The following is a 15,674-nucleotide window of genomic DNA, read 5'->3' on the forward strand; positions in this document are numbered from 1 at the left end:
AGGGAAGATAAGAGACTAACATCTGTTAGGTGTGTATTTCTTTCCAGGTTTGGTAATCAAACATTGCACACTTAACTTTATTGTTAGTAAAGAAGGGATTAACATGTCCATTTAAAATTAAAAAAAAAAACAAAACAGGCAACTTTCCCAAGGAAACAAATAAGAGATGGGTCCAGAATTTAAGCCCAGATCTGCCTGGTTCTTCCAAACTGCATTATTTCCACTACATTTGTCTGGAAAAACAACAAGACAACAGTAACCACAACTTCAGTCATATAACAAAGGTATGTGCATGCATGGAGACTAACAAAGAAGAGAAGGCAAAGTTTCAGGCAATAAATTTTCCCTCCAGATCATCTGCATACCAAGTCTTCGCTCAAGTCTCAGACTCACAGTCTACACCAGAGGCTTAAGGGACAATGTGTTAAAATTCTTGCCACTAACAAGGGAGGCTATGTTCTAAAAGTAAAAGTGATCATTTTCAGAAATGCACGAATTCTCTACCATCAATAAAGCATTATTTAGTTAATTGCTACTAAAGGAAACCTGAGTGACCTTTCCAGAAAAACCCAAAAGGTCAGAAGTCATTGCTCTTTTTGGATTAAAGGACTGGTTGGCAGAACAATCTGTGTGTCTAAGCCATCGATGGCTATTTGCTGGTGGCATGACATCAGCAAGTTCCAGAAAATAAAGACACTGCCATGTTTAAAACAAGGATGCAATGAAGAAAGGAATGACCACAATTCTCTGTTTTCTATCAACGGGCCCCAACAGCAGAAGGAAACAAATCACAGGGCATCCCTAAAACATGCTGGAATCTAGAAAATCCTTTGAAGTCTGCAATTTTCTCTTAAAACCTGCAGTAAGTTGCACAGACTGCTCTATCACAGAGCCATATTTTGCTTGGATAGGAGAATAATTCTGGAGTGAAACATGAAATTTTGACTATGTCTTGCAAACCATTTAAAGCATTTCAAAGGCGGAGAGAGGTCTGTGAAAGCACTCTATGAACTGTTAATTTATGTTAATTTAATTGCTAGATCCATACATGTTAGTACCATCTTCCAAAAGGAACAGTTACAACAAATCTTTTTTAAAAACTATTTTCTTTTTTTAAGCAATGTTTTTATTTATTTATTTTTGGCTGTGTGGGGTCTTCGTTGTGCATGCTTTTTCTAGTTGTGGTGTGCAAGCTTCTCATTGCAGTGGTTTCTCCTGTTGCAGTGCACGTGAGCTTCAGTAGCTGCAGTCCACAGGCTTAGCTGCCCTGCAGTATGTGGAATCTTCCTGGACCAGGGATTGAACCCCTGTTCCCTGCATTGGCAGGCAATTCTTAACCACTGGACCACCAGGCAAGTCCACGTTAAAGCAAATCTTTAGGAAGAAATTAAGGTGGACTAGATATTCTCTAAGGCTGTTATACTGTGCTTTTCAGTCTCTCTGCGATATCATGACTGCAGCCATGAAATTAAAAGATGCTTGCTCCTTGGGAAAAAAGCTATGACAAACTTAGACAGCATATTGAGAAGCAGAGATATTACTTTATCTACAAAGGTCCATCTAGTTATGGTTTTTCCAGTAGTCATGTATGGATGTGAGAGTTGGGACACAAAGAAAGCTGAGCACCGAATAACTGATGTCTTTGAATTGTGGTGTTAGAGAAGTCACTTGAGAGTCCCGTGGACTGCAAGGAGATCAAATCAGTCAATCCTGAATATTCACTGGGAGGGCTGATGCTGAAGCTGAAACTCCAATACTTTGGACACCTGATGCGAAGAGCTGACTCATTAGGAAAGACCCTGATGCTGGGAAAGACTGAAGGCAGGAGGAGAAGAGGATGACAGAGGACAAGATGGCATCACTGACACAATGGACATGAGTTTGAGCAAGCTCTGGGAGATGGTGAAGGACAGGGTGAAGGACAGGGCGAAGGACAGGGAAGCCTGGCATGCTGCAGTCCATGGGGTCACAGAGTCAGACACAACTGAGCGACTGAACAACTGATACAGCACTCCCTCTCTTCCAGTCTCCCAGACTTAGTACCTACTCCATGGACTGGGTACTGCGCTGGAAGCCAACAAACAGCTATGAACAGAAGCCAGTCTCTGCCCTCTTGAAAGCATACATATTAAAGTGAAACACCAGCATTAAATAGTTAACCGCCAGGGCGATGAGTGTTATAAAAGAGAAGTCCAGGTTCTACTGCTGACACAAGTGCAGGAAGCAAACAGGGAAATCCACAGGGGAAAGCAGGCAAGTTTTCAGTTTCCTGAATCTTTATTATTTATTTAGAGCACCCAAATCCTGATACTTGAGACATATTTACACACAGAGAGAACGTGTTCCAAAATCCAGCATAGTAAGTCAAGAATATTTCAGGCTTCACTTCTTTACCATATTTAATGCCAGGCCATGTAGACCAGGTATATCACTCTATATTTTGGGAAAAGAGGATTTATTGAGCATTCAGGGCATGAACAAGGTGACAAGTAATATTCTGCCAGAGACACTGAATTTGTGTGTTTGTGTTAAACTAGTATAAAAAATAATGTAACCACTTTTAACAATGAATTATTTAAAGCAAAGTTTATCTTCAACCTAAAGGCAGATGGTTCTGGCTCCATCATGTCACCCTAGCCAATTCACAGTCTTTTTTTTTCTTAATTGGGAGGATAATTGCTTTACACTATCATACAACATGAATCAGCCATAAGTGTACATATGTCCCTTCTCAATAAATTTGAGAAGGGACATATGTATATCCCTTATGCCTCATAAATAAATGTATGCTCAAGAAATCCTCTCTTGAACCTCTCCCCCATCCTCCACACTGTCCTACCCCTCGAACAACCGGTTGAGCCCCCTATGCCTATACAGCAGCTTCCTACAAGGAGTGGATGGGACAAATTGAGAAAGCAGTAGCATTGACATACAACCACATAGTCTCGAACTCAGCTTCCCCATTTGTTAAATGAGAAGGTCAAAATAAAACAACAATGTCCTTAGGTCCCTACCATGTTCATGTGCAGCATCTATGCAAAACAGTTTGAATTTTGAATGCTTAAAACATATAGATCATTACATGTCCTTCTGATTACTATTCTGCTTTTTAAATTAGTCATCATTTAGAATATATTCATTCCACAATTATATACTAATTTTACTTCTAAATCTGTTCAGATAGAAACAGGGATCTGGTCTTTTAAAAGTTCAAAATACTCAAAGACAATATCTTTGAGAATCTCAAAATAATTCCTTCACTATCTTATTACTCTGCTTAAAAAAAAAAAAACACTACTTAGATCAACTCATGGTGAGCAGAAATACAATGTACTCTTCAAATTTTGGAAAATTCCATCTGAAATTCTAGCAAACCTGGCATTATTCCCACTTTAGCATCAAAGCATCACATGTTCCGCTCCCTCTCTGCCACTTCCTCTCAGCTGAGCTGCTCCCCATGGAGATCACTCCCAACAGAGAATGAAAGGGAGGGGGAAGAGGAGTCTGCCTGGCAAAAAGTTCATACCAAAACCCTTTTACATTGCCCTTCTGATTCAACAAATGCACTGGCAGCCCTCAGTTCAAGTAGAAATAGAGGCAGAGTCTTCAAAAATATTTTCAAGGCATTAATAACGAGGACAAAGTGGAAGGCAGCATAATCTTAAGCTCCAGGTTTCTTGGTGCATCAGCTGTGTAACATGTTAGCTATAAATGACCTCAGAGTTTCTCAAGCAGATCAATGTTTTGTTTTTTTTTTGTAAATATATTAATTTAGGTCTTCAAACATACAAGGTTTTATTATGGGATGCTTCAATTTCAAAAGTTTGCTAAGGAAGAGTGATAGCAAACAATGATTTCTCCCTGTCAGAAGGAAACTGACACTTCAAATTTCTTATTCACCTCTTAAAACCTGGAACAGACTCTAGTCACGAGGTGAGAAATAGCAAACAATGAATGGCATGAAAAATTTTAATTTAGATAAAACTGAACCTATGTTACATTACAGAGCTAATGTCTTAAAAAAAAAAAAAAAGCCATCTACTCTAAATAAGACTATGCCCTCTACTTACCAAACGTAGCTATAAGCTAAGTCACTTCAGTCATGTCTGACTCTGTGCAACCCCACAGACGGCAGCCCGCCAGGCTCCCCCGTCCCTGGGATTCTCCAAGCAAGAACACTGGAGTGGGTTGCCATTTCCTTCTCCAATGCATGAAAGTGAAAGGTGAAAGTGAAGTCGCTCAGTCGTGTCCAACTCTTAGCGACCCCATGGACTGCAGCCCACCAGGCTCCTCCGTCCATAGGATTTTCCAGGCAAGAGTACTGGAGTGGGGTGCCATTGCCTTCTCCAAAACGTAGCTATATTAATACCTTATTTGTACATGTGCTTAACGTCATCTAAATCTCACAAAAATAATGAGGTACTCAGAGTATCACCAGGGACGGGGGAGCCTGGTGGGCTGCCGTCTATGGGGTCGCACAGAGTCAGACACGACTGAAGTGACACAGCAGCAGCAGCAGCAGAGTGTCATAACTGTCTTTTTGTTGGTTTAACTAAAGAGATACTTAGGAGATTCATAGACTTGCCAGCCAGAAGCCATCCCTATCATATGACTCCTCTAAGATCTAAGCCCTCAGTTTTGTTCTCTGAAAAAAGGGGGATGATATTACTTCAAAATATTCTTAAAGCTGCTGTATTTTCTCTCACCATAGATTAGTGTTCACGTTCTAGAATGTAATATTATTCTAGTTTTTAAAATTCAGCCTATTTTGAGTCATTCATGTTGCTGAATGAATCAATAATTTGTTCCTCTTTATTGCTAAATAGAACTACTGTGTGACTATACCACAGTTTGTTTATCCATTCTCCAGTTGAGGGACATATGCATTATTTTTAATTTTGGCTATCAAGACTAATCGTACTTTAAGCATTCACATACACGCCTTGTGTGGACATCAGTCAGTTCTAAGAATTGCTGCGTCCTATGGTAGGTGTGTTATGTTTAACTTTTTAAGGAACTGCCAAACTGCTGTCTAAAATAGCTATCCCATTTTACATTCCAAATATCACTGTATAGCACCTTTGAAAGTGCCGAACATCATGAAAGATACAGCAACTCTAAGCCCCAAGGAAGGTGCATGCTTCGGTCCGGGGACAGAGGCAGGTAGCATTTCATGCAGAAAAAAAGATTCACACAAAAAGAGATGTAGTACACCCCAGGACAGCCACTCGAGCCTGTGAGTGACTTGCAGGCGTGCTGCCTTAAATTCCATTAGGAAAACATCTAAGTACAATCAATGTAAGATATATTTTGGAAGTCTTACATGCAAAGAAAAGGAAATCCTAAAAGGCAGCCATAAAGCTGATGCAAGCAATCACAACAGCAGTTCAACAGAGCATTATCTACAAGGCGGCTACGCTAAACTTTAAAAGATTTATATACGGATGCCCTAGTGATCATGATCTCCATTTTACAGCTGAAGAAACCAGAGGCAGAGAAGGTAAGAATGTGGCCCCAAAGTCACATAGCTTATAGAAGGTGGGACCAGATCTGTCTGATTCTAGACAATGTTTTTCTTGACTGTGCTAATTTATTGTTCCATCTCCATGTTTCACAAGCCTCCTAGCCTGCTTGGAAGGTACCTCCCTGAAGCTGAGTGATATCCCTTAAGCCATACTATAGAGAAGGAAGGGGCAATGCATTCCAGTATTCTTGCCTGGAGAATCCCATGGACAGAGGAGCCTGGCAGGCTACAGTCCATGGGGTCTCAAGAGTCAGACATGACTGACCGACTAAACCACCACCAAGCCATAATAGTTCCCGTTTCTAATGTACTCATCTGGCATCTTTCTGGTATTTCACTGTTTTTCCAAGCTGGTTCTCCACCTGAAAGAAGAGGAGCTGCCCAGTCAAAAGAAACAAAGTGGATATATTTGGCAGTAATCTGCAGTGATTTTCCTAGAGTAAATCACAGCACCTGGCATTCTGATTTTGAACATTAATTTGACCATAACTTTGATTCATTTGACTGATGATGAAGGCACCAATATCCTTTTCTGAGGATCATCATAACACAGGAAAGAGCATCAAGGCAGGTATCAATCCCCTATAAATCCATAACTGCTAAACTCAACTCTATACCTAGAGTGTAATCACACACACACACAAACACACCAAGGAAAACACACAAGCTACAGTTAAGTGTTAGAAAAAAATATTGCTAATAGAACTACTACATATATAGCTGGAAGCACTCTTGGTAGTCTCCTTCCTTCTAAAGAAGGAAAAATAAAACTACCTTATGCAAACTTCTAGTGTTTTTGGTGTAAGGCTAAAGAGGATGAAAAGAGAGAATTATTGAAAAACTAAGAAAAAAAATACACGAACAGCTTAAAAGGCAGGGGCATATTGTTTCAAAATTAACTGCATTTTGGAAATAGCAACAAGTGGCAGAACTTACCGATGGGTCAGAATCTTCCCATCTCTGCTTCTGTAGTTGAGGACTATTATTTTTGGGGACCAGCCAAAATTTAGATGTGTCTCTTAAGTCTCCTCCCCAGTGGCTGGCCTGCTAATTCTTACTGGAGTCACTGTTTGCTTGTCTCACTGTTATTTATTCTCTTGGCTGCACTGGGTCTCGGTTGTGGCACATGGGCATCGGCTCAGTTACCCTGCATCATGTGGGATCTTGGTTCCCTGACCAGGGTTCGAACCTGCATCCCCTGCATTATAAGGTGGATTCTTAACTACCAGACCACAGGGAAGTCCCGATTCATGGTCTTGAATAGCAAAAATCAGGAGACTCTGTGGCATTCCACAAATATTGCCAGTCTTTTCACACTAAATGTCCACCACTTTACTGTTCTCTATAGCTAACCTCTTCTCCCAAGCTCCATTTCCTGGCTTCTAGATGACATTGGCAGTGGTGATTCTGACAGGAAGGTATAGCTGGAAGACATGCACTAGGAATATCCCCCAAATGGGAAACTGGCCTATTAAAAGCTGGGGAGTGGAAATGAGATATGAAAATGCTCACCAGGACACCTCTCTCTGTCTCCTCAAGTCAGGAAACCTGACAACATGGCACCTTCAGGAGAGTGTTGGGATTGAGCAAGATCAGGAAAGTAAAACAATGGGAGATTTTCTAAAGATATAGCAAATGGCAGCGTTACGAACAGAGCTGGGAAGCACCAATTTTGCATAGCAAAAAGGGGTAATAAAAAAACACTACAACTGACTCACATTTCCTTTTTTAAAAAATTTAACCATTGACTGAACTCTCTTTAATTTTCTTAGCTAGTCCCTTCTGGCCTGAAAATATAGTTCAACTTCAACCCAGCCTCTTTGAATAATCACAAATTCTGAATTAATACTGATCTGTGACACAGTGGAAACAGTGTCAGACTTTATTTTCTGGGGCTCCATAATCACTGCAGATGGTGACTGCAGCCATGAAATTATAAGACGCGTACTTCTTGGAGGAAAAGTTATGACCAACCTAGATAGCATATTGAAAAGCAGAGACGTTACTTTGCCAACAAAGGCCCGTCTAGTCAAGGCTATGGTTTTTCCAGTGGTCATGTATGGATGTGAGAGCTGGACTGTGAAGAAAGCTGAGTGCCAAAGAATTGATACTTTTGAACTGTGGTGTTGGAGAAGACTCTTGAGAGTCCCTTGGACTGCAAGGAGATCCAACCAGTCCATTCTAAAGGAGATCGGTCCTGGATGTTCTTTGGAAGGAATGATGCTAAAGCTGAAACTCCAGTACTTTGGCCACCTCATGCGAAGAGTTGACTCATTGGAAAAGACTCTGATGCTGGGAGGGATTGGGGGCAGGAGGAGAAGGGGAGGACAGAGGATGAGATGACTGGATGGCATCACCGACTCGATGGACGTGAGTTTGAGTGAACTCTGGGAGATGGTGATGGACAGGGAGGCCTGGCGTGCTGCAATTCATGGGGTCGCAAAGAGTCGGACTGAACTGATTTGAACTGACCTCATCTCAGTGTGATTTGTGACCTCATCTACATGAAGATTGAGGGAAAATAAGTACAGACAAGTCACAAGACAGTAACTACCAGGCTGACAAATTGTAGGCATAAAAGGGAAGACAAAAAATACACAGGTGTGTTCGTGCATGTTATATACAAGTTACCAGGTGGGCTGGGTCCAACTATACAAGGGGAAAAAAAGATTTATCATAGCAAATCTGTCAAAACCTGTAGACCTCATAAGTATCTACCAAGGAGAATATTTTGTTTATTCTGATCATTTCAAGTTGAAGTCAACTTTGAAAGCAAATTGACAGTAAGTAATGCAGATGTCAAACCCTGCTTGTATTTATGGTTTACTCTCAGGAGCCTACAGGGCAGTACCCATAGTCATTTGAAGATGGATGTGCTCTGGTATCTGCCATAATATTGTAAATATGCATAACTCATCAACATTTGATACAGATATTGACAAAATGACCCTTTTGGTACTTTAAAAAATATTGCAGCATCACAGAATCTTCATTCTGAAAGCAATCATTAAGATGACCTAATTCAGTCTCCTTCTCTTAGAGATGAGGAAATTTCAAGGCTAAACGGGGGATTTAAACAACATGTACAAAGTGGAAAGAACAGAAATGAAATCTCTTGTTTAAAAGCAGAGATTAAAGAGAATCAAATCAAAGAGAATCAAAACCTTTTAAAAAGAAAAGTGTCCTTTAGCTTCATTTTTTACACAGAAAATCATAAATTATATCCTCTCCCTCTTGCAGAAGAAGACTTATACCATGGCAAATTAGGTCTTTTCTAAAATACACACATATTCCTTCAAGCAGATACACTATCATATTGTTCTTTCCCTTTACATTTAATTCTAAATCCCATCATCTAACTGAAGTGTTCTCACAAAGGTTCACAAAATTGCTGTAGGTCAGCAAGCTAAGCATGTTTATTAATCCTCACCCTAAAATACCGACTTCTAGGAAAAAAGTTAGAGGTAGCAGAATCTAACTGTAAAGTGACCTTTCTTCTAGAAATTAAAAAATAGAGGTGGATAGCCTGGAATTTTCATTGCTTTCAAGACCCCCAAAAATAGGAGATAGTAGCTATTTAGAAGAAATGCATGGAACAAATTAGGCCCCGCCTTATCAAATAATGCCAGTGGTTCTCAGCAGTGCTCCTTGGAAGGGAGGCTACATGTCAGAACCAAGAGAAATATGGAATATATAGAGATAACCTAAATATGCTCTAAGGAACACCAATGGCATTTCACCATCCTTACTCAAGCAAGAAGAAAAGAGGTAATGTTGTAGACAACAGCAGATTGACCCAGTATGTCTTCCATGTGTATTGAGAGTCAGCTTGTGTGTCAGGGAGGATGAGAGGGGACAACCTGATATCACTCATTTGATGGAAAAGGAAATTTACATCCTGAGGGATTCAATGGCTTGTACTGTCCTTTAGACAAGAGACAATTTCCTTTCAGGGACTGTTCTTCTGCAAAACTATTAGGTCCATAGACAATAGGAAGGAGAGTTGATGCCAGCCAGGTATTTCTTGCAGTATGATTTAATACAACGACTTTCTGGCTAATAAGGCTTTGATGTTCCAGAGCTCAATCCAACAACTATACTGACAAAACTATCGCTAAGCAGCAAAACTACTGACACATTCCTTTGCAAATTCCACTAATGGGGGACTCCTGATGTCCAGTTTGAATTCCAGTTGGCTACCTACCACAATGAGAAAATTCTGAGTTACAGTAAGTTGATCTACTTATTCATACTCTCTCGCCCAGTCCCTCTCTCCTTTCATCTCCCACCCTCATCCTGCCCTCCTTCCTTCCCGCACTGCAACAGTATACAGCAGAGGTCAGCAAAGTTCTCTGTAAAGGGCCAGACAATAAACAGTTTAGGGTTTTTTTGGTTCTGCCATTGTAGAACAACAGTAGCCATAGACAATCCATAAATGAATGGGTGTGGCTGTTTCAATGAAACCATTTACAAAAACAGGCAGGGGGCCAGATATGGCTCCCAGGACTGTAATTTTTCAGTCCCTTGTATACAGCAGCAGTTCTCAAATTTTAGCCTGCATCAGAATCACCTACAGAACTTAGTAATACACAGATTTCTGGGACTCATCCTTAAGTTTCTGATTTTGAAGATCTGTAGTGGGGACTGAGATTTTGCATATTTACTAAGTTCCCAAATGATGCTGATGCTGATGGTCCACGGATTACACTTTGCGAACATACTCTGAAAGCCACTGGTATAAAATAATGGTCTTCACTGCAGTCAGTGGCAGGCTGAAATGTAATGAATAACTGAGAAAGTGGAAATTACATGCTGTCGATTGCTAAGTTTACAGAATATTTCATATGGAGACTTACTGTTAAGTGCCATAATATTATCTGTTCCTGGATGATGGAAATTTATTCCCATGCGTCCTAAAAAATAAAACAATTCTGTTTTAAGCACAAAGAAAAGAATGTTTAAATATAATCACAAATATATTGCACAATATGAACATTACAAAAAACTAAAACAGATTAAACTATAAACAATGCTATCAAAGGCCACAGCAGTTACAACAGTTTTAAATCAAGTCAAAAAACATACACATGAAAAATCTTAAAACAAAGCCAAAGTCTCAATAACAACAAATAAAATAAACCAAAACAAAAAAGAAGCTTCCATTATAATAGGAAATTTTAACGCATCTCCCGCATTCCAATTTAAACATGCCAACTCCCTGGATTACACATTTTATTTAAACAATTTATACTGCCCTTCAAATTCAAGCACCAAAATAATGAATTCAAAGAAGTATATAAACTTGAAGCTTAGAGAGAATTCAAAGACAAACATTTCAAAGCGGCTCAAAATGCAACATAATGATGAGAATGGCGAGCAGAAGAAAGATGTAAATTTACGTAACAGATATAGTGGGGAACAATTACTGGCCCCAAAATTTAGGGTTCCTGGGCTGCCCCTATCACTAACTAGTTAGATGACCTTGGACATAATACTTATGTCCAGACCTTTGTCCTTACAGTAACAGGGGACTGGATGCTTATTTTTGTATGCTGTATGCCGTCAAGCGAAGAATCATTTTTATATTTTTAAAGAGTTGTAAAAACAAACACAAAATTTAAAAAACAAAGAATAATGTGCAACAGAAACCATATGGCCCAGAGGCCTAAAATATTTACTCTCTGGTCTGTAAGATGCCAAGTCTGAATCAAATGTTTTAACAGCCTCAGGGGTTTAAGAGTGGAAGATGTATTAATTATTTGGGAAAATGGAGGTGGATATGATTTACTTATCATATTCTGAGGTATTCAAACTTAACAAACAACCAGTCACTGAAAAATATGCCCTAAAAAAATCCAAACACTGCCAATCAGAATTTAAGAAAAGGGTGCATTGAGAGGGTCTCTCAATCTCTGACCTAGGAATATTCAGATATTGGTGTTGTTCCCGTAAAGCAGGGATGTTCCCTAAATGTTTTCATAACTATAAAGGGCTATCAAGAAAACCAAGCAAGCCCAGATTTAGCTCATTCAACTTCTATTTCCTGTGCTACAATCATTTATGGTAAAGAATTGTGTAGTTTATTACTACTACATCAAATAATAGTTTTTATGTTTCTGGAACTCCTTATGTTGTAGTCCTCCAGAAGCTGGATCCTTTTTATACTCTTTCCATCAGGTCTTAAAACTTTTCAGCCTAGAAAGATGAGGCTGAAAGGAAAATCTGTAGTTCAATTCTAATTATCATCCTCTACACTGATTACTTCCAATTGAATCTTCTAAAGATGTAGCAAAACAAGAGCCTTAGGCAATGTTTTGTAAATGAAAGTATCACTACTTGCTGAAAAGAAGAAAATTTTTGCCCTTCCTGGTATCCTTCCTACCACTTTTGGCCAATTCGAGGTCACTTTAATGATCTCTAGATCAAGATCATCCACTAAGATCTTATGAGAAACTCGAGTTCAGTGTCAAATCCATCATCATCAATTACTTAAATGTAATCTATAATTTTTTCCCAACAATATGCAAATCCTTTTTAGTAAACTGCTTATGGCTTCTTTAAGCTACTTTCTTCACCTCTTCAAAAATTAATGTCTAGATTATAAAATATATTTTCATGGAGAAAATCAGACAATACAGAAAAGTGAAAAAAATAAGATCATCAACTAAAGACAAGCTCTGTTAGCATTTTGATTTATAGTCTGCCCGTTTAGGAGTATATACGTGTAAAGGTTTCTTATCTAAAACGAGGTTTATTTTATAATATTCTTTAAATTTAATATATTGCATGCCTTACGTTTTATGGTTATTTGGGATTTTGAAGGAGAGAGAAAATATCAAAAGCAAAAGAAAAACTGACTCCAAACTCAGATGAGGCCATTTCTTTTTTCTTCCCTTTGTCCAACAAAGACTGCTGTTTAATCAGCTGTGAAAATAGAATCAAGTGTGTGACATCTGGTGATTTTTGTTAATGCAGTCTGGTGCTGCCTGCGTGACATTTTGTCACCTGTCCATGGTCTGCTATTTTTAAATTGTTCTTGTCAGCTAGCTATCTTTTAAGTATAGTGTAAAATATAAGGTTTCGAAAACTGGAAGGCATACTTGGTTTTACTGAGTTAAATGATGCTGTGGAAATCTGAGACTGTGTCCCACTTTCCCCACTGCATAAGGCCTGATAAATGGGGGTGGGAGAGGAAGGGAGCAAGGTTGGAGAATACAGTTTTTCAGACTATAAAAATCACAGTCTTGTAAGCTCAACTCATATTCATATTTAAGATGCTAGTTATATAAAACTGTCTCTACTGTTATTTAGTTTCAGAGTCAAACTAAACCTATACTTCTGTAAGTCTGAAGTAAAAACTGGAATTTCTGTTAATTAGTAATTGATTATGAAAGTCACCTCTTCACTTCTGCAATACTGTTATAAGATAGGGAACAACTGCTGTATCTTTCTCTAATCATTCCCATATGTGCTAAAAAGTCAAGTCCTTTGGAGACCTTTATGTAACAGAATGTAAGCGCTGTGTTCTAGAAAACATTATAAGACAATGGACATTCTACTGCATTCTATTTCCTACCAATTTTCCCAATAATGTTGAAGAGACAGTGTCTCAGAAAAAGTATCTATAAGATAAAATAATGCATTAGGTAAGAATACAATAAAATGGTGCTTTAAAACCCTTTTTTTTAAGGGAAAATTATAAAAGTATGGTACTATAACATTTGAAATATGTTTCAAAGAACCACAAAGCAAAAGAAATGAGGTTCAACCTGAGGTCAAATCCTTGTTTCTTTGCATACCAGTAGTGAATAATTTTGGGTATGTTATCAATTCCTTTGTGCCTACATTTCCTCATTTCAGGCTGTACTCTGGAACAATTAAAGCCAGAAATTTCCAGAGGTATACCCAGGATTAAGTACCCTTAATCTTTTTCTTACTCTTAGGTGACTATAGCGCTATACTAAAAGGATCACTGGACAAATTAATGGGAGTTACCAACTTAAAAAAAAAATCACTCAACTTCTATGTATCATCTTCCCTTTTGTGTAGAACAGAAACTATCACTTCTTGCTAACTTAGAGCCTGTGCCCTAACAGTTTCTGCAATCAGCCAACTTTTATACAAGACGGACTGATACGGGCCAAAAGGAGGTAGTACAAAAACAGAACCGGAGCAGTAATCCAAGTAAGTAAAGAGACCGTATACCTTTCTGAATCAGCTCAACGTAATGAAGGTGCACTTTTTCTAAAACAAGGTGACCTCAACATTTCGGAAATGGAGCCAGTTTTCTGTAAGGCTGTGTAATGCTAAATGTTTCATCAGGCACTACCCCCAAACAGCCAGCCAAGCTTACTCCTCTGTCACAACATGCAGACTAAGTGGGATGAGAGGAAAGTGATTGCTTCCTGTTTTCTTGCCACGGTGTCTGCTTGTACTACTCTAGCCAGGCTGAGGTGACTTCATAATGTCACCTGCCCTGCCCAGTGCACGGTTGTTGGTTTTGCCCTATTATTCTTCTTCTCTCACATCACTTAGTCCTCTTTGAATGAAAATCCCAAGAGAGGGTATGAATAATCAAACCTAACGTCCCTGAGTTTTCAGAGGGGTTCCCCCAGTGGCTAGGTAAAGCCTCATCAATGGTAGCAACTCAGGAGAGTACCTCTAATCATAACTCTCTTGATGCCAGAAATCCCCCTAATTCTCATAGTCAGGAGAAGAGTTAGCATTCCCTATGTCCACTAGAAAAGAGGACAGAGGACAACTCTTCCTGCTAAGGCCTCACTCATCCTTTTCCTCCTCAATTCAAGAGAAAAGTTGAATAAAAGGGTTTCTTATTGAAAACATTTATACAATGAAATATCACTGTGAACTTATTTTCATCATGTTTACTTTATGTACATCATGAAGTACTTCTATTTTGCAGGAATATGATATCCTACTTAATTATATTTTTTTACACTACTCAGATAAAAAACTTTGGAGAGCCAATAAAACTTAGGAGGATTGTTTTTCTTTCTCATTTAGGTCGTTTTTTATAATGACAGAATGCTTATCCTTCAGTAATTACTACTTGTATCTATGGCAAAGACACAATTTTGACAGCTTGCATTTGAAAGCCTTTAACATTTAGCTGCAGCCTAGATAGAAGGAGTAAATTCTGTAGGGATAAAAAGGTTTACTTTATTACCGAGGTCGGGCAGAGGCACACCACTACCACTGCTGAGGCCTTTATCTCTCCTTCACTTTATGAACGAGGTGCTTTATTTTAATGATGAAGACACTAAGGCTTTGAAGAGGCTAACGAGTCTAGATCAATAGCCAACTAAAGGGAGAACCAGAATTCAAACCCAGGTTTGAACGGCTGCAAAATCAGAAAGGCTGAGTTGAAATACCTCATACCCTACAGAGAGAATATAAAATGTTTGGAAAAATGTTAATAAAAATAATAATCTTTGTTATCTCTAGGTAGTAAGGTTCAGGTGTTTTTTCACTTTTCTTTTATCTTTTTACATACCATTTGAATTTCTTACAATGAGCGAGAATGTATTTTTTTCTGAAGAAAACCGAAATCCAGAGCAAAACACCAAAACAAATAAGCGCACAAAAAACCAATGACTCTCTAACTTGAATTTAAAGACTCTCAAAATAGTCTTCAACTAAAAGAGGATATTAACGGCAGGAGGAAGAAAAGGATAGATAAGGAGCAGTGTCTTTGGACAGACTCATACAGAAGCCACATGATAGGTACCCTAGCCTATCACCTTTCTCTTAAAGCTCAATTCATCTAGATATTTCCATCTTTTGACCCAGAGACCCTCTCTATGAATTTACCTTAAAAAAAAAAGCTACACTCAAGAACTCGTCCATGGCAGCACTATCTATAATGGAGAAAAAGCTAGAAACAACCTAAGAGTCCAAAGTTAAGGTCTGTTAATAAATTATGAAGACCAGATAAAAAGAGTGTTTATTATGCAGGGGAAAAAGTGTTTACTAGGCACCATCACAATGTTTCTTTTATTTTTAAATTATCTTTTAGTCATTACACTGCGCTCCATTTTTAAAGTAAAAAATTACTGAAAATCTTTCCCTTAAAATGCTGGCATCATAATTATGTTTTTAGAAATAATAAGGATCAAACATATGGTGCTAT

At 38.6% G+C, this 15,674-nt stretch overlaps 1 protein-coding gene across 3 annotated transcripts in view; it reads right to left on the reverse strand.

Moving 5' to 3' along the window:
* Window positions 1-15,674, reverse strand: part of CPEB3 (cytoplasmic polyadenylation element binding protein 3) — a 149,672-nt gene that overhangs the window by 95,060 nt on the left and 38,938 nt on the right. For all 3 annotated transcript variants that reach the window (XM_068961515.1, XM_068961514.1, XM_068961513.1), the window contains exon 3: window positions 10,381-10,437. In XM_068961515.1, the coding sequence (XP_068817616.1) occupies window positions 10,381-10,437 (57 nt within the window). The remainder of the gene's footprint in view (window positions 1-10,380; window positions 10,438-15,674) is intronic.

Source organism: Capricornis sumatraensis, chromosome 23, assembly GCF_032405125.1.
Source record: "Capricornis sumatraensis isolate serow.1 chromosome 23, serow.2, whole genome shotgun sequence".
NCBI classification, from domain to species: domain Eukaryota; kingdom Metazoa; phylum Chordata; class Mammalia; order Artiodactyla; family Bovidae; genus Capricornis; species Capricornis sumatraensis.